Consider the following 25,778-nt stretch of genomic DNA (forward strand, 5'->3'; position numbering starts at 1 on the left):
CAAGCACTGATATGGGCTGGGCAGTGACTGGCTTGAGAGCAGCCCTGAAGAAAAGGACTTGAGTCCAAGGACAGTGTGCACTAGCAGCCCACAAAGCCTATCATATCCTGCGCTGCATCAGGAGAAGCGTGGCCAGCAGGTCGAGGGAGGTGATTCTCCCCCTCTACTCCACTCTCGTGAGACCCCATCTGGAGTACTGCGTCCAGTTCTGGAGCCCCTATTACAAGAGAGAGATGGACGTGCTGGAACGTGTCCAGAGAAGGGCCACGAGGATGATCCGAGGGCTGGAGCACCTCTCCTGTGAGGACAGACTGAGAGAGTTGGGCTTGTTCAGCCTGGAGAAAAGAAGGCTCCGAGGAGACCTTCTAGTGGCCTACCAGTATCTTAAGGGGGCCTACAAGAGAGCTGGGGAGGGACTTTTTAGGATGTCGGGTAATGGTAGGACTAGGGGGAATAGATCAAAACTAGAGATGGATCCATTTAGGAAGAAGTTTCTCTCCATGAGGGTGCTGAGACACTGGAACAGGTTGCCCAGGGAGGCTGGGGAAGCCCCATCCCTGGAGCCGTTCAAGGCCAGGCTGGACGGGGCTCTGAGCAACCTGATGTAGTAGGACGCATCCCTCCCCAGAGCAGAAGGGTTGGAACTAGGTGATCTTTAAGGTCCCTTCCAACCCTGCCCATTCTATGATTCTCCCCATCCCCGCACAGGCCGCTCACCGCCGGTACCGCTCCTGCTCCTCCTCCCCGCCCGGCTCCGCCATAGCTCCCGCCGCCGCGCGCTTCAAACTACACGGCCCTTCCCGTCCTGCACCGCGCGCATGCAAACGAGAGAACCCCGCATCCAATCAGCGCCCAGGAGCGGGCGGGCCCGTGGCGCTGCCGGCGGCACTCCAAACGCCGGCCTTTCCCATCATGCCTTGCGCAGATGCAAATAAGGGGCTCGCAGCCAATCAACGCCGGAGGAGGGCGGAGCCAGGCGAGCGCTGGTAGCCTGGCCCCGCCTCGCCCGTGGCAGCGGGGAAGGACACAGGGGACCAGCGCCAGGCCCCCCCCCCCGCCACGGGTAACCGGGACCGCCGCACCGCGGGGGAGGAGCCCTACCTAGAGCTCGGCGGACCCCTCCGGTGCACCCCCGGAGCGCCCCCTCCTCTCCGTACAGCCCCGCCTGCGGCACGCCCCCTCCGTTACCTAGGCGGGGTGGGGGGGGACGTTAGTCCTCCAGCCGGCAGGGGGCAGCGTGGGTGGCGGCCGGCGCCTCTCTGCCCCGCGCCGGGTGCATCGGCGCCAAGTCGCCGGGAGACCGAGGCGCCGTCATGGAGCCGCCCGCCGCGGCCTGCGGCCTCCTCGTATCCACCGGGAGCCGCCCGGGGCCGGGGAGGGGCGGGAGGGACCGGTGGGGGGGAGGAGGAGGAGGAGGAGGAGGAAGGCAGTCAGCGGTTTACCTTAACTACGGCGCAGAGCGTTGCCGGCACGGAGGTGCGGGGCGGGCGGCGGGAGCCGTGTGTGCTCAGCCTGGGCCGGCGGAGCGGCCGTTACGGGTGAGCACGGCGGGGGCTGAGGGCCGTGTCTGGCCGTGGCGGGGGAGCTGGGGGTAGCTCGGGGCTGGGTTGCCTTAATGGGAGGGCCCGGCCCGGCTCCGGTTGTGGGCCCGGTGGAGGCCTCGCCTCCCGGGCCGGTGGCGTGCTATGGGGGCTTGGGGGCAGCGGGGGCCTTGGAACGGCTCGTCTCTCTTCCACCCCCGCCGACGGCCCGGGTCGCCAAGGCGACCCGGGCCGTCGGCGGGGGTGGAAGAGAGACGAGCCGTTCCCGGGGCCTCGGTGGTGGAAGAGAAATGAGCCCTTCCCGGCCTCTGTGGCTGCCTCGGGAAACTTAAAAGCTGTTGAGCCGCTGTGTTCGGAGAGGGGACGGGGACAAGGCGGGTGCTGGCAGCCGCCTCTTCCCCCAGCGCTCTCCCTCCGGCGTGGGAGACGGTGTCCCGCAGCCAAGGAGAGGAGAAACGAGTTTTCTGGCTGCGCGTTCCCGCTCCGGGTTTCCCCGAGGAGCCGAAGCCGCTGTCGCCCTAACGCCCAATCTGCCCCGTAGCAGTGAAAGTTAAACGTAGCAGTGAAAGTTGAACGGCGCGTACTTTCTCCTGCGTTTGCACCCGCAGCCTGCGTGGCTCTGAGCGGTTTTTCCCTTTCTCGTCTCCTGTCCTGGTAGTACAGCAATAGAAATCAAACAGTGCGTTCCTCTGTAATTACAGGCCTTGTGACTATGTCAACGTTTGTCTGTTTATGAGGAGGGAGTTGTTTCTTCTGTGTTTTTACAAGCCTTTTTTCTGTCTCTAGGATAGTTATCCATTCACAGGAGAAAGAAAACTCCAATCCGGATTATATTCCTATCAACAGCCGCTTTAAATGCGTACAAGGTACTGACTCTCCTGGAGCGGGCTCTCTTGTGGTGGCAGGAATCCACTGCTGTTTATTGGCAAACCCCAAATTTAGCGGCATTTCTTGACCTGCCTCCTTGGGCGCCCGTATAGATTGAATCCTTCCCCGTGAAACTAAAACTTGTGGTTCGTGGGATCCTGCTTCTTCCTCATCCGAGTGGGGAGTCTTTCCATGTCAGCATAGAGTTGTGAGGAAATTGGCTGGTTCAGATGAGTGCTGGGCTTGGCATCGTACAGAGCCAACACGTTCAGCACTTCTCTGCAGCGGCTGGAATGTGGGGTCTGCTGATGTCTGTCTGTTGGTCTACTCCATAATGGCAAGAGTTGGGAGCTTTAATCTGATTCCTGTGTGTTTAGATCAAAACTTGGGTAAGGTCAGGCAAACTGTCAAGTGTCAAAGAGCCACCCATGGAATGGGAAAGAGCTTTAGGCCTTGTCTTGGAAGAACTTGGGTAGCGCTGTGCGTCCCTGGGGCAAAGCCTTGTTCAGGACTAAAAGCAGCTTTTCCTGGATTGGTCTGTACCCTTCTCTGTAATTCACTGTGGTTCTGCCCATCATTTTTGCTGCATAGACAAGCTCTGAAGTTCATTGTCAGGTTGGGCTTCCCCAAAGGAGCTACACTGATGTGGAACAAACCATCCAGGTGTGCAAGAGCTCTGAATATTTGGAATCTCCCCTGTGATACTTTGTGGGAAATGACTGTCCAGATACGATCATTCTGCCAGAGCCATTATTAACAGTACAGATGTAAATTAAAGCTGTTTGTTCCTGTGTTAGGACTCTTTTGTGGCTAGGAGCAGGCAGCATGCTTTTCTGAGTACTCGATTACTGCAGCATTCGGTGTGAACTCTCTTGATCCTGTTTTTTCTCTTTTTCCAGAGGCAGAAGAAACTCTACTGATTGACATAGCTACAAACAGTAAGTTTTATAACTGCAGTGGCATGGCTAAAGCCCCTTTCGGGAGCCGGGCTGTCTGTTGGGCACTGACACATGCATATTTTACCTGCCACTTCATAATCTTCCACCCTACTTTGTGTCTGTCTCTTGACTGAGCAGGGATTGTATTTCCTCTAATGCTGTTGTCTGGCTCTTGTGGTCAGTCAGTTGTGACAGAAGCGGTCGTCAATGCCCAGGTTGAAGCACTGGCAATTGGTCAAGCTTTAACTTCTTAAATCTTTTCTGGAGGCCCTGCACTGCATTCTGAACTATTCTCGTCTCCCTTCCGCGTCTTTGACCTGCACTTGAGCCTAGGTTACTCTCTGCCTTTTTTGGTGCTCACAACACACTCTCTAGTCACTGATCCTGCTTTCCCTTTCAAGAAATTTTTCTTACTACTTTTAGAGCTCTTTTCTCCGAGATCACAGCAAGGACGAGTATTCCTAAACCCAGGAAAACATGACTGATGATGCTCTGAGGGAGGTGGGGTGGGGGGGATCTCAGAAGCACAGGGAACCAGCTTAGGTCCAGGCTTCCATCAGGAGCAATAGCTGGAAGGTGGCTTTCATTGATGAGCTCAAAGGGTACCTAGAAATGCTGGTCACTCTCAGGGCATGATGTCTGTGAACCGGCCTTGACTGACTCTGTGAGTGTGTTTATGCCCGAAGCAGGCTGCAAGGTCCGGATACAAGGTGACGAGACAGCAGAGCGGCTCTTTGAAATCCCTGATGAGGAGCGTTGCTTACGATTCCTTTCAGAAGTGCAGAGCATACAGGAAGGTAGGCAGAGCTGTGGTTGTGTTTGTGAAATCCTCCAACCGCCAGCAGTTTCTGACAGGGCTGATTTGTTTTTTTTCCAGCCCACCTGAAAGCTTCCCTTCCCAACCCTAAGGACTCGGCCAGCTGGCATCAGGTGGAGAAGAACCTCCCAGGTCTATCGCAGGCCTCTTCTTCGGGTACAGCACTGACTGTCACCTTTGTGTGCTCTGTGGTCTGTAGAGTAACGGGGCAGCGAGGGGCAGGGAGCTGTGTCTGACCCTGCACCCGGTACTCTGGCCTCTGCCCCATTCCCTCACTTCACGTTACCCTGCACGAAATAAACATCTTGGTCCTTGGATTCTGTTGCCCTGGACCATTCATTCCTTCTTGAGTGCTGTCTTCTGCCCGGTGCCTTGCTTTGCATACGTTAAGCTCCCTGCTGCCTTGACTCGTGGTTAGTACCCCTTTCTCTCATTCCTGCCGTCATCGGAGTTCAAATATTGCTTTTTCACTTTCTGTGGAGTTATATTTTTTCCTTCTTGATCTGAGGGGTTTTAAATCATTTCTCAGGGCGTTGTGCTTGTTTTGTTTGTTATAGGAGCTCTGGAGTTTGAGGATGACTTCAACGCTCTGAGCCTAGAAGAGAAAAGAAACATGCAAAACCACCAAACGGGATCTCGCCGGGAACCCCCACCTCCTCCTGTGCCTCAAAATAGGCAGTAAGTAACGTGGCGAGTCTGTTCCCTTTTTTCCTTCTCTTCCTAGACAGCAGAACCAGTTTTAATTCTGCTCTTGCTTCCTTCTTAGATTTCACCGAGAGAGAGAAGGTGCGTCAAGAGACCAGCCAAAAGTGACCAACACCATGCGCAAAATGTTTTTTCCCAGCACCCAGTCGGGACAAAGAGAAGGCCTCATCAAACATCTGCTTGCCAAGAGAGAGAAGGCATACGTCAACCTCCACAACTTCAGGTTAGCGCTGTCACTGAGGAGCAGTGTGCATGGAGACAAACCCGTTTAATCTCTTCTGTGAACCTGGCCCAGGTTTGAGTGCTGGCAGCTGCTGGCATGTGGCCAGCTGGGGTGGCTAAACCAGCTTCGGTGCAGACTGGAAGTCAATAAGTCCCTGCAGCGCAGCTACTCCTTTTGCATTTTTTCCCCTGTGTGCGTCAAATCTCTTGACCCTCAAGTGAGACTGAAGCGGTCAGGCAGAAAGAGGATAAAGGCAGCCGTCCCACCACATTGTCTCAGTGTTGGCCCACATGACGTGATGTTAAAAGAGCCAGATGTTTGCTGACCCTGGTGAAATGTCCTTAGTTTTGTAGCGTTCTGCAAAATCCCCGAGATGAGTGTCGCTGAAAATGAGCCAAGCCCAGAAGAATTTCCAGTTACCCCATAGTTGGCATGGCGCTACGCATGGCCAGCTCACGTGTTGTGTCTGCTCCCAGCCTGAATGCTGCTGGGCGTGCACTGGAGAGACTGGGCTGATGCGGTTGTTCCTGTGTTTTCTAACAGTTCAGCTGCTTTTGTGTTGTAGATTTTTTGTGGGAACTTGGAATGTGAACGGGCAGTCTCCAGACAGCAGCTTGGAGCCCTGGCTGGTGTGCGACGCAGAGCCTCCAGACTTCTATTGCATCGGGTGAGTAGCAGGGATCTCATTTCCACTTACGGTGCTGGGTGTCTTGTTGCTCCTGCTTGGATACTGGTGGGCTCTGTTTATTTTAAGTTCCTGTCGTGTTCTCAGAGGTTCCACAAAGCTGAGCTCTGTCTCAGAAGAGCTGCCTGAGGGGAAAGGGCCATTTGGATGAGGCAGAGCATCGGGTTAAATGAGGCTGGCATGATGTAACAAAAGAGATTTGCCTCCAAGCATCCACGGAGCTCTCTGGTTGTCCTCCGCCTAGAGTAATACTTCTCAGAGAGATGGCTGCTGGAGCGTATTGCAGCAGGCTCTTGCAGCACTGGGGTGAAATTCTGCTGCTTTATTTAGCAAGTGGGAATAAGGAGCTTCTCTTACAAGAAGAGACGTTTCTAGAAGTTTCACAATGGACCTTCCTGCAGAAAGAGGGTGATCGGTAGGAGAAGGGGGGATGTGCTAAGTTGGCTTGTATTTTTAGGTTCCAGGAGCTGGACCTCAGCACAGAGGCTTTCTTCTACCTTGATTCTGCAAAGGAGCAAGAATGGCTGTCTGCTGTGGAGAAGTCCCTGCACCCTCAGGCTAAATACAAGAAAGTGAGTTCTGTTTGGTGTTGCGGGGTTTTGTCATGGAGTTGGCGTGATTAGAAGGGAAACAGAAATGGGCTTCCCCTTTCCTCACCCAACCAAAGAGCGGTGATTGGAGAAACCCGGGATGTGTTATACTTGGCACGTGTGTCCCTGTGCTTGTGTCAAGTATGCCAAATTAAATCTGGAGAGTATTTCTGCCCTGCAGCTGTAGGGGGATATTGTACTTTAAAACAGAAATTTGTACAGATGGGGATCAAAATAACTTCATAAAATAAGAGGTAGGTGTCAGGGAAGTGGTATACTCAATAGGATCACAGCAGCGGATTCAAATTCTTCATCTGTGTTACCTTCTCACCCTCGTAATATAGAAGCAAGGTGTGTCTTGAGATGGTAAATTAAACAAATAGCTTTTCCTCGAAGGAACGGACAATTTAAGAGGTGAAATCTTCCTGAGGCTGCTGCCTTGGGATGGAATTGTTTCACTTGTGGCAGCAGGACTTTATTCTGGCTGGTTTAGAGCAAGCCGTTGCTTTTCATCTCTGCTGTACGTACCAGCCCTAAATACCTCAACTAGTTTCCTCTTCCTCTTGTGTTACTGTCACAGCCCTGTCCTGCTTGCTTTGAGTTGAGGTCAGTGGCATGTGTTCCAGGTGATCAGTTCCAGGAAACCAGCGTACAGTGCTGCACTGAGATTCATCCGGAGGGAGCCAGGGATCATGACCTGAACTGCGGAGAGGCTCATGTTGCCGTCCCTTTGCTTTACTTGAGTTTTAGGCAAATTTCTCCCACCCTTGTGAAAGGGAGAGTTGAGGACATGGCTGCAGGCAGGGGGAAATGATGAAACCGTAGATAAGACTCTAGGTTGCATGCAAATTCCACTCCTGCAGAGAGGGCTGAGTACTTGGGCTCTTCCACTTGAATTCTCTTGTTTCAGCTTGTCCCCCCACTATGTAGGCTTAATCCCAAGACATCTTAATGTTTTTATGCCTCTAAAGTGAGTGTGTAGACTGTGCTGAAGAAGATTAGGCCTTGTTGCTGGCTTTCAGAGTTGTGACCCCACTGTTCTGAAGGCGCAGGGAGGTCACGGACTGGGCAGTGCACTGGCTTAGCATGTGTGAGAACCGGCGGCGGACCATCAGCACGCTGTTAACACTGGTGGGTTGAGCTCTGCAGTAGAGGAGACCCTCTTAGCTCCAGAAAGACACTCTTTGCGTTATAGAACGAGTGCTTTCTGAAAAGCAAACAGTTCGTATAGCTCGGAGATGGCTGTCTTTTGATACCCTGTGTGTCAGGCATGTTTGCCTCGGGAAATAAGAACATTTCTGTCCGTTCCTCTCTAGCAGGTGTCACTGGCTCCGCTGTAGTTCCAAGTAAACAAAGGTGAGCACCGACTCCCAGCCGGCCCCGCAGCCCTCAGCAGCAGCCACAGCCAGCGGCTCCCTGCGACATGTCTAATTACAGCACCCAGTGTCTTCCTCTGGTGGTTAGGGCTGAGGCTTCACGAACAGATCTGCTACGTGTTTATGAAGTTTCTGTCGCCTCGCAAGACAGCCCTGTTTGCAGGGAAGCACCAGTGGGGAGCGTAGTGAGCTCAGCACGGCTGATGGCTGTTGGGGGATGATAGATTGTCCTCCAGAACCCTGCTCTGGGACAGGAGGCCCGTTGGGTGGTGTTGCAAGCAGGGATTGAGTACGAAACACGATGAGGAATGGGGAGAGCCAGAGAAGCAGAACATTAGGTGGAGCAGGCAAATCGGAACTGCCTTTCCACTGCCTGTCTGGGACTCATGTTCTCTTTTATTTTTGCAGGTGCAAATGGTCCGTCTGGTTGGGATGATGTTGCTCATATTTGCTAAGAAGGATCAGCTGAGCAATATCAGAGACATCATGACGGAGTCTGTGGGCACGGGAATCATGGGAAAGATGGTGAGTCACCGAGGCCAATTTGTTCCTTCCATGTATCCATGCAAGAAAGGGCACAGTCTGGTTTTTCTCACCTATCTGTGCCATCCCCGACTCCTCCTGGCGCCTCATCTGCTGCCTTCTCTAACGAGCGCCGATACCTGCTCTCCCCAGGGCAACAAGGGCGGTGTGGCGGTGAGGTTCGTGTTCCACAACACGACCTTCTGCATTGTCAATTCCCACCTCGCTGCTCACGTGGAGGACTTCGAGCGGCGAAATCAGGATTATAAGGATATCTGTGCTCGGATGAGTTTTGTAACCCCCGATGATAGTCTACCTCTGCTCAACATCATGAAACATGAGTAAGTTTAATTTGCTGTTTCCGCTTTTGAAATGGTGTTGAATAATCCAAATCAAGTCAGAATCACAGCAACAGGAGATTTTGTGCAGGTACATCTTCTGGCTTAACAATATAACCCAAAATGTCAAGGCCTGTGGTGTGCTGGAGCTCCTGCAGCCAAACTACGTGGTCACCTTCTCACTGCGGTGACTTGTGCAGCCTGTCCCTGACGGCCCGTTCCCTGGGTGTTGTGTGTGATACCTCATTTCAGCAGGCACCACGCCCGAGGCAATGGCTGAACGTGACACGGCTTGAAGTAACCGAAGTAACCGCGGGGTTTTTTGTGATGGGAAATGGGAGTATGAGGAGGGGAAGAAAAAGGGTAGCAGGATGGGCAGAGGCTGTGCTGTTCAGGCTTTTTTGAGTAGCAAATGCTTACGATTGCTGTTTCAGTTTCTTTTTAAATGAATTGGATGATACGCAGGCAATACTTTATTTTTTTCTTAACTATTAATATTTTTAATGAGGTAGCAGTGGTGCTGAATAACGCAAATCAAACTCAAACATGTGCAACAAAGAATATAAATTAAGTTTTTTATAACCTGATATGATTCATTAGTTCTTCTGTCGTTAATATTTAAACTATTTAAAAACTGAAAATAAAATGTAGAGTAGATTAGTACAGCAAAAACTTTAAATATTAGATTATCCTCGATAATCCACTAATGGAAATTTTGGGTTTGACTATAAACAGGAAGAGCTTTGATACTAGAGAGGGGGTTAGATTTTAATCTTTAAATGGAACCTTTGTGGAGTAAAGAGTGAATACCAGAAGTGTTTCTTTGGCTGCTGTAATGAGAAGGCTGTGGGTCTGTTTGAAAGCCCCGAGAGGAGCAGAGTAAGAGCAGGTGCCAGTGAGGTGGGGCTGACGGGTGAGACAGGACAGGTCACAAACTCAACGGGAACCTAACTCTGCTTTTGCCAATTCTGCATCAGGCAGCCTTTGCTGGGTAGATGATACAGCAGTGGCCTGATCTGGCTGAAAGAAAGGCAGTGGAAAACAAACCGGTAAAACCACGGTATGACACGAGGTATGAGCAGGCAGGTACGTGCGTGTCAGCCTGCCGAACTGGTTGACAAGCAGGCTCTGCTTGGCCTGCTCCGTCATTGCCCTCTGCCGTACACAGGGGCCAGAATACAGGTGGGGTTTGTGGAGGTTGAGAGGTTGTAGAGCTTGGTGAGATACACTGGTTTCACCTTGTTAGAGAGTCGGTGGTGGTCTCAGGCTTTTTTCGGACTGAGGCAAACCCAAGTCTCTCCCATTAAATGAAGTCTCCGATCCCATGTGGGATTCCAAAGGAGATGGACTTAGTACTGTAGTATCTGCTGCCACTAGAAATTTCTGCTGTCAGATTTGATCTGTCACGTCTCCTTTTGTCTTCCACGTGTCTCAACCTTAATCACCAGCAGCCAACCATCTATTCTCTGCCCCTTCCTCCCTGTGCAGCCTGCAGTACTAACTCCTGCCTCTTCTCTTCCATGTTTGTCTTCGTTTTCAGCGTTGTCATCTGGCTGGGAGACTTGAACTACAGGCTTTGTCTCCCTGATGCCAGTGAAGTGAAAAGTCTTATCAGTAAGAACGAGCTTCAGAAGCTGCTGACATACGACCAGGTCAGTGAACTCCGCTTATGTTTGCTCCGTGCTTGTGGGGACGTCTTGGTTTGAGACGTGCGTGTGTTTGGGAGGAGCTGGCAGATGCCCTGTGACATAGACGCTAGACCCTCGACAGAGCTCTGGGTGGCCTGGTGCCATCAGCCCCCTAAACAAAACTCGATTGTGCGTGGTACCGGGGTTACCGGGTGACTCAACTACCGTAGAAGTCTCTTTGCGTCTCCTTGGAAGAGTTCTCTCTTACTTACAAGCTAGAAGACAGGAATTTGTAACGGCCACAAAAGCTGCTGTAATCAGTGTTCTGGAAGAGGTATTGATTCGGAGAGCAGCGCCTGTAGCCGAGCCTCTCTGCTCAGCCGGTTTGACCTAAATTCGGTGCTGTAGTCTGCCCCGCTCAGCGCTTCTTCGCAGCACACTGAAAACCGAGACAGCACCAGACGTGCCTTTAAGATGAAGGATTGTACCTGTGAAACATGAACAGAAATAGTGTAATATCATCTCTGACACACAATTTAACAGTAAATCTGATTGATTCTGTTCTGTAGCTCATTTCCGCCATGCTGCGGAGCTTCATGCAGAAAACAACTGTAGCTGAGATTTTTGGTGAGGAAAACGACTAGGAAATTTTTCAGAAGACTAAATGAGAACAGGAAAGTAGTGTCAGGTTGTCAGCCAAGCGCACTCCTGGAGGCTTTTGCTAAAATGATTGGCAGTGAAATATTAATGATGGTGATGCTTAAGCCTGAAAACTAATGAAGGCATTTAGCACAAGTGGAGCAATTAATATTTCCCTTAACTATTGTTCTGTGCAGTCTGCATGGTCTGGTAAGCAGCGCTACGCCCATTTGTATTCAGTGTGTTCAGAAAACATTGCACTGATACGTTGAAGTTTTACCCTTGTTGAGGGTATAAGGTGTGAGAGGCGGTTTGGGGGGTGGCTGGTGAATCCCACGGCCACAGGTTGCCATTGCTCTGCCTGGGGAGCTGCTTCTGACACTGGCGTGTGGGGGGTGTTTGGGGTGGTTTGTTGGTTTCGGTTTTGTTTATTTAAAGTCGTCTTTTTCTGCTTTAGCTGAACATTCAGCGCACTCACAAGAAAGCATTTGCAGATTTTACCGAGGGAGAGATTAAATTCATCCCCACATATAAATATGACTCTAAAACAGATCGCTGGGACTCCAGGTAAATCGGCTGCCTATGGACATGTTTGCCCATGACATAAAAAGCATTTTCTCACAAAACTTGATTTCCTGCTTCCTAGAGCTGCAAATACCTCTCAGTGTTATGGTGATGGCTGGAGTGCACAGAAAGTTTGTACTCCTTCGTTTCCCCTGCTTTCTGAAATAAGCAGACCCTGCGTACGTTGGCCAGGCGCAGGCCTTAAACCTCAGTCGCTGCTGACTCCAGTAGCTGGGCGCGGGCACGGCGTGACCGCGCAGGTGGCCCTGCACTGGAGGGTTTCTTCTGCTACCAGGGACAGACAAACAGTATGAAAGGAATTGAAGAGATAAGGAAACGCTGTCTCTGAGTCATCCTGTCCCCTGACTTGCACGCCTGCTGGGATGGCTGCGCTGCGATAGCAGCAGTGGTTCCTGCCTGCTGCTCTCTGCTTGGTGCCTCCCACAGACGTTTGTGCATCTGCTGCAGAAGCTGCTTCTAAATGGAGAAACTCCCAAGAAGGAGTTTCAAACCATATAGCGACTGGATTTTACTCTGCCCGTGTTTATGAATCAGCGCAGTAGTTAATCTGGAGAAGGGTAACCCAGGATTCAGTCTTCCTAACATAATAGTAATAGCTGAGTAGACTTTCCGTAGTGAAACAATAGCCGATGGATCAGATTGTAGTGGGCAGAAAGATCTGGCAGCAAAAGAAACTAGTGTGGCTTGGGTCACGGTACACATGGCTTCAGGCTGTGGAAACGGTCTTGTTTGAGTTTTTGTTTCCTGATGCTGGAAAGGATGAGAATTTCAGCTCTTGCATAGGGAAAGGGGAAGAAATAAGATAGTATTGAAGATGAGGGAAGTGACAGGAGCTCATCCCATCGCTGCTGATGCAGGCACTGACGGTGGGGGTGGAGGGAGCGGCCTGGCTGGGAAGAGGAACAGCTTGGATGGTTTATTAGGATTGTTGGTTTTCCCTGGTAACCTGTTTTTCTTTGTAGTGGAAAGTGTCGTGTGCCAGCATGGTGTGATCGAATCCTTTGGAGAGGAGGGAACATAAATCAGCTCCGATATTGCAGTCATATGGAGCTGAAGACTAGTGACCACAAACCAGTCAGCGCGCTTTTCCGCATCGGGGTAACTTTTTTTATATGCTAGGGTAGGATCCCAATATTGTCACGCATTCCTTCGGGAGGCGGTTACATAGTCGAGGCACCTCTGCTAATGCTGTTGCAAGAGGACAGAGTAAATAAAAATCAGGTGCGTCCCCTGTGTAGGTGTGCGGCTGTAGGCAGCCGTGCCAGCCTCTGCTCAGCAAACGGCTCGGCAGCCGTGGTCTTCACGTGCGACGCAGCTCAGCTGGGTGGCACCGGGACGGTGTTATGCCACAGTAATGCAGGTGTTCGCTGGAGTTTACCCGAGCAGGTGTGCTCATGTAGGAAAGAGAAAAGCATTCCCATCGACTGCTGTAATGATGCTGCTTAGCTTCTGGGGTATAAGCCATGATCTCTAGTACTAGAACGGGTGAGTTACTCTTCTCTCCTTCGCAAGGAGACACAGCAGATACCCGTAAATAGTTGTGCCTGCTGTTGCAGCGCTGCCTCTGATGTTTAAGAGGGTGTGCCACTGGTTCACCTCTGCATTTCTTTGATGGTGGGTGCCTGGCAGCAGGTTTGGGTTTCATAGCTTACTGAGTAAAGACAGTCCATGGCCATTTTTGCTACTTCCTGCTCCCTAGTAGCTCAAGTCTCCTTAAAGAAGGGCCTTTCTCCTCTTCCTCTGGAGAATCACAAGTAATGCTGCAGGATGCCAGTGCTGTCCCAGAGAGATCGCCCCCAGTAATCTCCCAGTAGTGTGATCGGTGGCCAGAAAGACCCTAGTAACAGCTGTAGGGGTAAAAGATGCCTAAAGTTGCATATGCAGCTTGGAGGTGCACCCATGCGTGCAACTTCTCTTAGCCTCTCAGCTGCATGTAGCAAGTAGTTAGAGAAATAATTCACTTCTGCAGTTTCCTTGTGATCAAAAGAGTTCCTGTGAAGCTGGTCAGAAACTTTGCTGAGTGTTTTCTGATCTTCCACAGGTAAAGGTTGTGGATGAGCAGAAGTATCGGAAGTCGTTTGAAGACATCGTTCGTCTAATGGACAGAATGGAGAATGACTTTCTTCCTTCGCTGGAGCTAAGCAGGAGAGAAGTGAGGATAAAACCTGAATCCCTGTCCGCTTCCCAAACACAGCAGCCTTAGAAGTGCTAGAACTACTTTTAGAGACTTTGATTCAGTAAACTGGATTATAGAAAAATGAACCTTATCTTATAATCAGGAATCGGATTGTCTTGGCTGCTTGGCAGGTCTTCTGTTAGGAGTTCTGCATTGTGTGGGTGATTCCCAGCCATGGGTTGCCCCTCCGGAGTCTGGATGCCTCGCTCTGTGTCCCGTCCTCGCCACTGATACGATTTGTGTCTTCTCTTTGCTCTGCAGTTTGAGTTTGAGAATGTGAAGTTCCGTCAGCTACAGAAGCAGAAGTTCCAGATCACCAATAACGGGCAGGTCACCTGTCACTTCTCCTTCATCCCAAAGCTCAACGACATCCACTACTGTAAGCCATGGCTTCGGGCCGAGCCTTGTGAAGGTTACTTGGAGCCAGGTGAGTTTTACCGCGGTTTCTAGAGGGTGTACCGGTGCGGACAGCCACCCCATCTCCATTCGGTCCTTCCCACTTCTCCTGTGTCTCGCCTTTCTTGCCATCATCCTTGTCTGTTTGTCTTCTCAGTTTTGTATCCTTTGTCTCTGCCACTGTATGTTTGTCCTCGTCATTCCTTTTGGAGAGTGTCTGTGTGTTCTTGAGAGCTCCTCTCTGTTGCAGATGAGAGCACAGACATCTCCCTGGACGTGTATGTCAGTAAGGACTCGGTAACCCTTCTGAACTCTGGCGAGGATAAAATTGAGGATATTCTTGTCCTTCACTTGGACCGAGGGAAGGACTATTTCCTTACCATCAGTGGGACCTACCTGCCCAGCTGCTTTGGCACCTCCCTGGAGGCCTTATGCCGAATGAGACGACCGATCCGAGAAGTTCCAGTCACGAAACTCATTGACCTGGTGAGTAGCAGCATCCTGGAGCATCTCTCTTAACAGGGAGAGAGCCTATTGCCTTCTGTTTACTTCTAGGAGTAATGCCTTCAGCTCGGGTCAGCTGTGCTGGCTCTGAGCTGATTTACTTTTTCCAGAGCTTGAGGTGCTCTGTTATTTCCCTCCACCCACCTCCAGTGGATTTTGACAGCCTGTGCTTGATCCCCTATTTCTGAGTAGGTTCTAAATATTGCTTGGTGGGACAAAAAAGTGATCCCAGCACCTTGTGTTTTGTGTTACTGTCATGTTGGTGCTGGCAGGCTCAGCTGGGTGGCACTGGTGTGTTGTAAGAGGGATGACTGAAATGCTCTCCTCCGAGGTCCCTGGGCTGCTTCTGCAGTGACGAGGGCTCCAGGAGCCTTTTCCTCTGGATGCTTGTGGCGTTGGCCCTGCTGAGGGGAAGGGACAAGCAGGAGGACTGAAGAAAGGACTTTGATGCTGTCAGGTTTAGTGCTGGGCACGGCTCAGCAAATGGCCGGTCTCGCAGCCTCTGTGGCCGGTTCCTCTCACACCGACCGCAGTGAGCGAGCTCTCCAGCCATGCAGAGATAACTGTTCCTCTCCGCAAGCTTCACCGGCCCCTAGCATCAGTAGTCATCCTTCGGAAGCCACTTGTGTGCGTGTGAGGGGGGCAATCGTGCCCTGGTCGCCTTTTGTCTTTTGGTATCTCATGGCTGTTTCTCACGTTCGGCCCCATTTGGGGGATGTTAATTCCTGTTTTCGGCCTGCATTCATTCCTCTCTTCTGACGGCCTTTCCTGGCCTTGCTTCAGTGAGGTTTCGCAGTTCCTGAGTTTTAGTCTGTTACCCGTTCTTTTTCAGCCAGGAAAACCAGTCTTTGTTGTTCATTTGAAAAATTAGCCCTGTTCTTTTAGTCTCACTGACAGGTGATACCTTCCCTCTCTTCTCATATCTTGCAGTCTCATCCTCACATGCGTCTTTTTTGTCCAGTGAGCTGCTGCTTCTTCACATCTGTAGGTTTGGCAGCTTCCACTCCCATCTGCTTACGCTTCTTTCTCTTCCCTTTAGCAGTTGCACCGTGCTCTTGAACCTCTTTCGGTTCCCACCTTTTGTTGTAGGTGTCTACTTTTCTCACAGGGCCAACATACAGCAAGGCCGTTATTACACCAGAATTTCGGTAATCGCAAGATCAGGCTAAGCAGAATCCAGGTGGCAAGATACAGTGTTTGCCCCCTCGATTCAAGCAGCTAATGCAGGCCTCAGGCTCCTCATACTTTTCAGGATTCGACTGAAAGTCAGTCTTGTTCTAGAAATGAGTTGAACTTGGTCTGGAGCGTTTCATCGGTCTCGGCGGCTTTTCCACCTGCTTTTATCCGCTCAGTGCTCAGCGCTGACTTCGTGTTGGTAGGTAGGAACTCGGGCCTAGACTCTTAGCTTCTGCCCTCACGGACACACACTATTACTTTTCTAAGAGTACTTTGAGGCTTTCTCTGCTTCCTTTACCTGTAGGTTTCCTCCTTCTGTTATTCAGTGAAACATACAGAAGTACAGGAAGCAAAACACGCAGCGAAGAGCATCCTGTCCCAGCATCCGCAGCAAAGCAACAGCCTCTTGTGTCGGCGAGGTCAGTGTGACTGCAGTGCTTCAATCGGAACATGTTAAGCAAGCTCAAGGAATACGATGTGTAACGTCCCAAAGCAAAACTTAGTCACTTGGATTGTAAAGCTACTGTCATGTTGGAGCTATTTTAGGTCTTTGGTTTTGATCGTACCTGTGAGTTGAGAAATTCCTGGAGACAGGACAAGCTGAGCACCTTCTGCCAGGGCGAGCGGTGCTGGTGCTCACCGCTCTGCAGCCGGAGCGGTTTGGTCCAGTTACGTGTATTTGGCTGATGTTTAGACTGTGTGCAAGGAAAGCAGTGTGCTTGTGTGTTAAGAAACGTTTTCCCTCCTGCACTTCTGTAGCGTTAGGGCTTGTCATTTGCTGCACCGAGCATTTTTCCCAGCTCTCTGTTGCCCTCAGCAGAGGGAGATCGGGAGAGTGCAGGTGAATAAGGGTGTGAGAGGCGGTTTGAAGCAGAATGGCAAAGTGTAGGTGGGAGCTTTGGAAACGCCTCTCCTAGTTATCCTGGGAGAAGCTGCTGACACTTGAGCATCTCGCCTTTGGGATTTCAGTATTAGTGTCTCATCCTGTTTTTTCTTGGGATCCTACTGTGGGCTTTAAAAAGCCTCTTGAAGAATCTTTGTCGGGAGCAGGTTAGTCTCACGGAGCTAGTCATGCCGAACGCTACGGGAAGGGAGGTGAACAGCGGGGCAGGCAGTCAGGTAGGTGGTAGTGAGACCGTTGGGATGACTCACTGAATTACGAAATGAGCCTCTCCCGTGCAGCGTGGCTATGTGCCGTCCCAAGCCTGTGACTGCGGTCCCTCCCCCTGTGCCTTGGAAGAAGGAGCTGCGCCAGCTCGTGTTTGGAGCAAGCTGTTCCCTGCAAGAGGCCGGTCTGTCGTGGCTGTGTTAAAACTCTGAGCTTCCAAAGGAAGCAGGCGCTGCAGAAATGGCGGGAGAGACTGAGGTGCTGCTTCCTCCCAGGCATGCCCTGTGCCGTGCCGGCTGCGGCTACGTTTCCAGCTCAGCCCTTGAAAGCATTTAGGTTGCTCCCACCCTGAAAGGTCGATCCGCCAAAACTCAGCTTGGGCAACCTGCTTCTGTGTCCTCCTGCGGACTCCGCTAACCAGTGTCGCACACTGCCAGCCCGCACTGCGCTGGTGAACGGATGCTGTGTTCCAGGATCACCGGAGGGATTGGCCGTGCAGCCTGGAGGGGGCTTTGGCGTGCTCCTCCTCGCACTGTGCTAATGCTATTAGGTTGAGACAGACGAGCAGCCTGGGGTTTTGAGCGCAAACACTCATTTCCCTGACTATACACAAAGCTGCTTAGGGGGCCTGTTAGCTCCACAGCTGCCACACACTCAGAAATACAGATTTAGCCTAGTGAATGTTTTATCTCTGGCCTGGTCACAAGGGAAGATGGCTGAAATAATACGGGGATATTTATTTCTGACCGGGAAGATTCAAGAAGGGGAACTTTTTCCTGGCGTTTACCTCTCATCTGCCTGTGGCCCGACTGCTCACTAGTAGCGAGCAGGGCTGCTGCAAGGCCCCTGTGAGGAGTTTGGAGAAATCCTGACAAGGTTGTGCATCATGTGAGCAGGATTTTTGCTAATTGGCAGGCAAATCTCTCGCTGCAGGTTTAACTTTGGCCATGTCAGCAAAATGTGTGAAGGACCTGGCATTCAGTGGGTTCTTGTAATGCAAATGAGGTTTCTGCTTAATCTGAGAGTACGTTCCCTCTCTTAATGATGCTTTTTCCTCTTCTCTCTTTCCCACTGCTCTCAGGGAGAAGACAGCTTCTTAGAAAAGGTAACGCACGCAATGGCTGGGAAGTCTGCTTACCAATGCCTTGTTTGTAAAGAGTGAGAGTTTTCCCCCGTTCGCTGGGGAGGAGGGAGGGGAGGTGGGAGCAGAGGGAGCGCTCCTTCCAGCAAAGCCTCTTAGCGCAGCTGCGGGCTGGATGAGAACACGTAGAAGCACAAAGTGACCCCGTAGCCGAGATGGGGCCAGCCCAACTGAGCTGCTTAAAGCTCACCAAATTTGCTTTGGGGGGGGAAAAAAATACTGTCCTCATCCTGGCAGCAGTGATAGACGTTTCCAGAAAAGATTGGCTACCTTTGACATACCTGAATTAGCCCTAACTGTGCGCACAAGGTGGGGTTCACCACAGCACCCTCTTCAGACCTGTGGGGAGCCAGCTGAATTCAAAAACTGAAGTATTTTGCTCTTTCCATCTTGGCGTGTCCTTACGGAGGCCTCACATAGGAGGCAGATGTTTCTCTGCTTCCTCGAGCAGCAGAGCTTGGGCTGCCGCCCCCATCGCCCCCGATGCCTGAGCGGGATCCCAGCTTTGCTTTGCACTTGTGCTCGGCGCTGGGGCTGAGCGAGTCAAATCTGCCGCTCAGAGAGCAAGTGGAAGGTGCAGGGGGGTGTGCTGGTGTTGCTCCCGCTCTCCCTGCGCTGGCTCGGGCGTTTGGTAACTTGTTCGAGCTCCGAGCCTTCCTGCGCTGGGTCACTTGTCCCTCTCCAGGCTGGCAGCGCAGTGACAGGGTAAAACAGGAGATGGAGTGGATGTCGCCTCCCCAAGAGGGGGCTGAACTCGGGTGTTGAACCAGATGAAGCTTCCAGACTGCTTCCTGGCAGCGGGGAAGGGAGGAGTTTGGTGCCGGCCTCCTGGGAACAGCCTTTTGCAGAACATCTTCCTTCCCGGGGAGAGGACGCAAACCTGCCTCCTCTTCCTCGCAGGCGGCAGGAGAGGGCGCTCGGGGCCTGGCCAATGCTCAAGGAAAACCGAGAACCCAGCTCCTCCTCCTCCTCCTCCTCTGCCGCCGCCGCCCTGAGGAGCCCTGAGCCTTCTCTGCTCTAAGCAGCCGGGGTCTCCTGCCCCGGGGGTCTCCGCAGCTCCCCGCGTCGTGCCAAGGGCAGCTGGCAGAACCGGGTGCTGCTCTGGCACTCGGCGCCGCTGCTGCGACGCCCTGGCGTGGGGATTTTCTGTCGAAGAGCCCTAAGCTCTCGGAGGGCCCGCAGCTCTCGCCTCTTCCCGTTTAGAGGAAAGCTGTAATGCGCTTGCCTAACGTGCCGCTTCCGACCCTGCTCTGTGCGCTCGGGTGAGCGAGGCAGACGTGTGCCCACCACCAGCCTCTGCTGGCTGGGTAAAATCTAGCGGTGTGCGAGGCAAAACAAAGCGGTGCCGTGCTGTGGCAAGTGTGGCTATTGCCCGTGCCGGCGGGGCTCGTGCCAACCTGAGGTGTCTCTGGGGGACGCCGAACCCTGCCCCAGCTGGCTGTGAGCGGTTGTGTGTGCTGCAGAGGGACGGCGATCGCAGTTGTCACGTAAGCTGACAGCTGAAATGAAGCGCTTTGCGTTTGGCTTGTGGGGCTCCTCTCCGCCGGTGTCCTTGGGTTGTGCTCCTGCTTTTGTGCCCGTCTCTTCGGGGCGCTTCTGCTGAAGGTGCTTGAGGGGAGCTGTGCATGGCTTCCTCCGTGGGAGCACACAGGAACATGAGCCATCGTAGAGTGAGAGTAAAATCAAGCAAAATACATTGATCCCCTTCAAGATTGGTGTGATGGAGACTTCTGAGCAGTTGAGCTCATCAGCTGCTTTGCATGAGTAAGTGGGAAAACGTGACGGTGGTGTCAGGATAGTCTGTGTTGAGCAGAGCCCGCTCCTTAGGAAAATGAGGAAAGAAACTAGAGAACTGGCCTGTTTCAGAGCCCGGAGAGCAGACGCGGTCAGAGCACGCGGGAGTCGGGAGATCAGCTGGGTGAGCGGGGCACGGTGTCCGGGTTGGACCTGAAATGTGGAAGCCACTGCAGCAGAAGGACTCGTCAGGCTCCATCCCCCGGTGTCAGCCGCAGGGTGCGGGGTGGGAGCTGTGGTTTGGACAGGCTGGCTCTGCCAGCGAGAGACCCATCCTGGGGGAGCTGGTGTGGCCGGGGCGAGTCCTCTGAGCGTGGCTGAGACTCTGCTGCAGTTTCGTGGTGGACCAGGCAGGGTGTTGTGTGGGGCAGCGGGAGGGAGCGGAGCTGGGACCTACAGAGTGATGGCTCTGGGCTGTAAAAGAAGGTAAGGGCCAGGTGAGCTCTGGGTCCTGCTTCGTCCCCTCTCCAGGCTTTCTTTACCAACGCCCTTCCAGAGGGAGTGAGGTTTCCCTGAAACGTTGTGTGCTCTTTGCCACCAGGAGAAATCCGTTCTGCAGATGGGCTCCCTGGACAACGAGGATGCGAGTGGGGTGCCGCTGCAGGTGCCGAAGGAGATCTGGCTCTTGGTGGACCACTTGTTCAAGCACGCCTGCCACCAGGTGAGGGAGAGGGCCCCTGCCATGCCGGGGAGCTCTGAGGAGCCTGGTGACCTGATTCATTGCTAGCACCTGGAGATAACTCCAGTTTGGTATTTATGGGGCAGGGCTTTTCTCCTGGGCTTGAGGCACTGGCTGGGGGTACCAGCTTCCACCTGCTGTCGCTATGTGCCTCAGCCTTTGCGAGGACGGTGACTTTGTCCATCCCTGTGCTGTTTTTGGCAGGAGGACCTGTTCCAGACTCCAGGCATGCAAGAAGAGTTGGAGCAGATCATTGACTGCCTGGACACCAGTATCCCCGAGAAAATCCGTATCCTTGCTGCGCCTGCCTTTCCCAGGAGCCTGCTGGATCTCGGCTCTGCTGGGAGAGCTCCCTCTCTGGAGAGCTTGTCTGCGACCGGTAGCTGGCAGGGTCCCTGCTGGGGGGTTGGCTCCCCTCTGTCCCCCAGAGATAACCTCTTGTTATGGTTTGAGGAACCCACAACAACTTATTGTGATTTAGACAATTATTCCATCACCTGACAACCCCTCCCCACCCGGGAAGGGGAATCGGGGAAAAACAAGAAAACCCAAGGGTTGAAATGTAAACAGATTGAATAGAATAAGACTAAATAATTAGCATTAATAATACAAAAGAGCCAGTATTGATCCCAACACCGATATAAACTAGACAAGAACTATACCCAGCTCATTCCATCAGCAGAAGCCATGCACTGCCAGCCACTAGAGTCTTCTAGAAGTGCAGTTTTCCCAGGCATTAGAAGAGAAGTTAGTCCTGCGTCGCTCAAACCAGGACAGCTCTCTTGAAGCTGAAGGTCTGCTGGCTAAAGCAGCCACAGGGCCAGAGCTCTGGAAGCTTCTGCAAGGCTGTGCCCGGCGCAGGAGCTGAGGAGGGTGGACACTGGGGAGCACGAGCTGGAGAAGGGGCTTCTGTCAGGCTACACGGTGGGCAAACGCAGTGCAGGGTGGATGGAACAGCGTTTTCCGTGGATGGGGAGGAGGAGGAGGAGTGCTTTGGTGTCAAGTGGTGGTTGGGAAGGCAGAGAACTTGCAAGACCTGCAAGGAGGAAGCAGGGAGGAGGAGGAGAGGCAGGGAGCAGGCTGGGGAGGGAGGTGGTCCAGCTGCTCGGCATGGCCCTTGATTCCCACTGCTCCAGCGGGAAGTAACCACTCCGTGGCTGAAGCACTCCTCATCTTCCTGGAGGCCCTGCCGGAGCCCGTCATCTGCTACGAGCTGTACCAGCGATGCCTCGACTGGTCGCACAGCAGCCGGCTGTGCCAGCAGGTGCGGTGCTGCCTCTGGCTCCGCTTGCTGCCAGCTCAGGACGGCTCTCCCCGCCACTGCCACCTCTGCCGTGGTTCAGGGCCTTGCTGGGTCCCGCTCCCTTCCCATGAGCTGGCGAGGGGCTTTGGGAGCTGGCCCTTGGAGAGTCTTTGCAGGGGGCAGGGTGACCTGGGTGCTCTGGCAATGCTTTCCTGCCCCAAGGCTGGCACTGCAGTGTTCCCCAGCAGTCCTGGTGGCTTCCAAAGAGCCCCCGAGCTTGCCCTGTGTCACCCTGAGCACATGGGGGTTAGCCTCCGCTGGTCTCGGGGGCTCAAGCACCTGCTCAGAGCCGCGGTTCCCGTGCTTCCTGTGAGGACTAGGGCTGAGTGGCTCTTAAAAAAAGCTGGTGGGGCAGCAAGCAAGGCCAAGCGTCTCCTTGGGCAGAAGGTGACGTTTTGGGGCGTTTTCAGTACTAACATCGGGAAACCTCTTGTCCTCATGCTGCTGCTGTGCAGCCAGGAGCATGAGAGCTGGGATCCGACTGGTAGCGAGTGGGAAGCAGCCCCAGGGCCGTGGTAGTTTTTGCCTGGTGACGCAGTTATGCTGGAGGCAGTGTTACCAGGTGCCAAAGCCCATGAGTGCCGTCAGCACCAGGCTACAGCTAGTAGTTGCTTGCTTTCTGGGCCTGGGGCTTGTGCCACTGGGCCTGCAGCGGCCTCAAGGCAGCGGAAGGGGGACGGCCGCCCATCTCGTGTCTGGAGTGTCCCAGCATGCCCAGGCTGCAGCGGTGGGAGCCAGGAGAGATTCCTGTCTCTCCTTTCTTTGCAGGTGATTTTCCAGCTGCCTCGTTGCCATCGCAGCGTGTTTCGGTACCTAATGTCGTTCCTCCGAGAGCTGCTCAAGTACTCAGAAGTCAACAACGTCAGTGTCGCCATGATCGGTAAGTGTGCCGTTTCGTCCCCCTGCTCCTGCTGCCCTCACTGAAACATAACCCTTTCCTGGCCACTTTCAACGTCTCTGTTCCTGACCAGTAACGAATTTTGCCTACATGTACAGCCGCCCTGTTCTCCAGCCTCCTCCTGCGCCCTCCACCCAATCTGATGGCAAAGCAGACTCAGCAGGACCGCCAGCGTGCCACCAACTTCCTCTACAGCTTCCTGCTCGCCGGGGATGAGGAGTGACTCCTGCCCGTGTGCCAAAGCTGAGGCCCGTGCCACCAGCCTTGCGCTGAGGCCGGGCTTCTGACAGCTCCAGAAGGCTAAAAGGCTCTGAGCTTCTCCAAGTGCCGTGTTTACAGTAGGAAGGGACGTGTTCCCCTCTCCTTCCCACCGCTCTACCCTACGCTGCAGAGAACCTGCACACTCATTGCACTGCCATCCACGACGGCAGCCTCCTGCTTTCTCCCCGGGAGCTGGGTGGATCCGTTGATACCCAAGCACTGTGCCAGCGACCCATCGTCCCGTGACAGTGTCACCAGTTCCCCAAGTCACGCTTCTCACTCCTTTTCACCCCCGTCTCCCTGGAGCCATTGTGGGGAAGGGTGGAGACTGCTGGTGCTCTTGGAGGGCTGTGTCACGGCTGGCTGGTGGCATGGCTGTGTCCCTGCAGGTGCGTGTGCTGGTGTGCACTGACTGTACTGTTGGCCATCTGTCACCCTCTGCCACGCAACAGACCAAGCCAACCCTGGTGGCCTGTCACTGTGCTGTGAAAGCTGGACCGTGGCTGTCCCAGGAAGGTTATCTGGACGTTGGGCCTCTTCCCTGCAGCAGGGCCTCATCCTCTCCCCTTGCTCCTGGAGTACAAGGCTCGGGCACACCGGTCTCTCCCTGCACGCCCAGCCTTCTGCCCCTGTCCCCCCAGCCTTGCTCTTCCTTCTGGGCCGGGGGGTGGTGGGTGACTCGCAGGGGCCTGCGTCGGGCAGGGTGGGGAGCTGCAGGGCTGTCCCTGTGCGTGGCAGGGAGCAGGACGCGGCTCCTGTCCCAGCCCCGCTTGCAGAGCCGTGGGGGTAGGACGGGGGCTGGGTGACGGGGGGGCTGTTGGATGCTGTCCTTCCCCTCCTCCCCGGGCTGCTGCCGGAGGGTACGAGCTGTGGGGAGAAAGTGAGGGGGGGAAAGGAGCCAGAAATCCAGGCAGGGATGTGGGGGTGTTGTGCTGGGGGGGGCTGTAGTGCCAGGGTCACACAGCAGGGGAGGGGACAGCCGTGGGGCTGGCAACTGATGGGTGCAGGAGAGGCCTGTCCCGCTGGAACACTAAGCAGAGTCCTGCCCGCTCGGCCGGGGGCTGCGTGGCCTCGGCTGAGGGGGGCAGAGCTGTGGGCAGGGGGGGCTGCAGTGCCGGAGCCCCCGCCGGTGCTCAGCCCCCAGGCGTCCGTGTGGCTCCGTGGTCCCCGTGCACCGGCTGAGCTGCTGGGGGCTCCCCCACCTTGCGACCTTTTTTTTTTTTTTCTTTCTTTAAAATTTTTAAATTACGTAATTTATTGGGAAACTGTTCGTTCCAAATAAACCTCCGTTGTGCAAGGTTTTGCGGGGCTGCGCTGGGTGCTCGCACCGAGCCTGCCATCCCTCACGTAGCTGCGTCCCGCGCGGCGCAGGGGTGGCTCCTGCTGGGCTGCGGCATCCCGTGACGCAGAGCCGCAGCTCAGCTCAACCGTCCCCCCCGTCCCCGTCCCCTTGCCCACGGCTGGAGCCTCGCACCGAGGGGCTCCAAAGGCAGCCGAGTCCTCCCCTGGGCTCTCCCACCCCGGCGGTGGCCGGGCAGAGCTGGGGACAGCGGCAGAGGTTCCCCTTCCCCTGGTTCTTGCTGGCTCAGCTCCTGCTCCTGGGTAGCAGCTTGCAGGCTCCTGACACGCGGGCAACCTGCAGCCCAGCACCGGTTGCCTGTTGGGCGGACAGGCCTGGCACAGGGGACGGTGCAGCCGGAGGGGTCGGCACGGAGCAGGGCCTGGGGTGAGCGGGAGCCGCAGGGGGCTGGTGCCAGCGCGTGGCACAGGGCTTTTGCAGGCCCGAGCAGCGATGCCCGTGGCCCCCGGGTCCCGCTAGCTTGGCAAGTGGAGCCACGGTGGAGAAAGCCAGCGCGTCCTGCCGCAGGAAACGGCCGCCGGTGTCATCTCCATCTGCTTCCTGACAGCTCCTTGAGAGCAGGGCCGTGCCCGGGCAGCTGCTCCCGGCCCTGTCACGGAGGGGACCGGTGCAAGGTGCCGGCATTGTTTCCCCGGCCACCACATTCCTGCCACTGCCGGCGGAAATGCCGGAGCTGAGCACGAAGCCCTGCTGCTCCCCAGGGATGGGGCCGAAGGCTGGGCGAGACCATCCTCCAGGCTCGGCACGGGGCACAGGGATCTTCGGGGCACCCTGGAGGCGGTTGGTGCCCTGCTCTGCACCCTGCTTGGAGGTGGGGGGCTCACGTGTGCCCACTGGCCACCACGGGCTGATGGTGGGACGGGCAGAGCTGGTAGCATCCCAGCGGTGAGTCTGACACAAGCGGTCGGGCTCAGCCTGTGATTTCGGCACAGCCGGTGTCCCATGTCCACCTGGGGCGTCCATCGCAGGCGGGGCGTGAGCCCTGCCTGTCCCTCTGGGTGCAGCCGGAGCTCCCCAAGGACTGGAGGGCTCCAGCGATTGCTCAGCCCATTCCCATCCCTCTCCCAGCATCCGGAGGGTTTCCCCGCTCAGCGGGCCGGGACCCAGCAGAGCACCCCGTCCTCGCCACGCCGAGGCCAGTGCCTGCACACACGCACCCGGCGACAGCAGCGCGGGGTGGGGGTTGCCGGTACGCACTCCCCATCTGCCCCTGGCTCCGGGGACGCTGCAGCCCTCCGGCTTCAAACCCCCCGGCAGCTCTCGCGGCAGCCGCTGCGCTGGAGATGCTGCTCCAGCTGTGCCTCCCCCTGCCCGTCCCCGTCCCTGCCACAGCTCCGCGCCGCGGTGCCAAGGCTCCGGCAGCGTGCCGGGGAGCTGCCATGACACGTACCGTGCACAGGGAACGTGGCGGAGCCCGGCAGCCTCCCACCTGCCTGCGGGCAGCCGGCCAGGCCAGGAAAAGCCAGAGATTCCTTAGGTTTCCCGGCCCAGGAGCCTTTTCCTCCGGCACGGGCTGGCCACGGCCCAA

The 25,778-nt window shown here is 54.7% G+C and overlaps 1 protein-coding gene across 3 annotated transcripts; it reads left to right on the forward strand.

Annotated features, from left to right (window-relative positions):
* The first annotated feature begins 1,193 nt into the window (after nt 1–1,193).
* Nucleotides 1,194–24,187, forward strand: OCRL (OCRL inositol polyphosphate-5-phosphatase). 3 transcript variants are annotated; one of them, XM_063347513.1, is made up of 24 exons: nt 1,195–1,346; nt 1,459–1,538; nt 2,328–2,407; nt 3,308–3,346; nt 4,036–4,143; nt 4,224–4,319; nt 4,721–4,841; nt 4,930–5,091; nt 5,657–5,758; nt 6,234–6,348; nt 8,151–8,267; nt 8,418–8,605; nt 10,143–10,254; nt 11,327–11,436; nt 12,417–12,552; nt 13,496–13,606; nt 13,892–14,057; nt 14,277–14,512; nt 17,896–17,919; nt 20,291–20,410; nt 20,633–20,717; nt 21,565–21,692; nt 22,500–22,611; nt 22,728–24,187. In XM_063347513.1, exons 1-24 carry the CDS (start codon nt 1,314–1,316, stop codon nt 22,850–22,852), a joined length of 2,706 nt encoding a protein of 901 aa, XP_063203583.1. In that variant the 5' UTR covers nt 1,195–1,313; the 3' UTR covers nt 22,853–24,187. The 3 variants fall into 3 exon arrangements, with proteins under 3 accessions (XP_063203584.1, XP_063203583.1, XP_063203582.1); XM_063347512.1 differs by having other exon boundaries at nt 1,196–1,346; nt 4,033–4,143; XM_063347514.1 differs by lacking the exon at nt 17,896–17,919 and having other exon boundaries at nt 1,194–1,346; nt 4,033–4,143.
* Nucleotides 24,188–25,778: the final 1,591 nt, after the last annotated feature.

The sequence above is a fragment of the Chroicocephalus ridibundus genome, chromosome 9, assembly GCF_963924245.1.
Source record: "Chroicocephalus ridibundus chromosome 9, bChrRid1.1, whole genome shotgun sequence".
In the NCBI taxonomy this organism is placed as follows: domain Eukaryota; kingdom Metazoa; phylum Chordata; class Aves; order Charadriiformes; family Laridae; genus Chroicocephalus; species Chroicocephalus ridibundus.

What these genes read in the sequence shown, in the direction of transcription:
- OCRL (XM_063347512.1), top strand. Translation starts at nt 1,314, where the DNA reads ATGGAGCCGCCCGCCGCGGCCTGCGGCCTCCTC. An exon ending in GCGCGCTTTTCCGCATCGGG is followed by an intron (nt 12,553 to 13,495) that starts GTAACTTTTTTT and finishes GATCTTCCACAG; the next exon opens with GTAAAGGTTGTGGATGAGCA. An exon ending in TGAAGGTTACTTGGAGCCAG is followed by an intron (nt 14,058 to 14,276) that starts GTGAGTTTTACC and finishes TCTCTGTTGCAG; the next exon opens with ATGAGAGCACAGACATCTCC.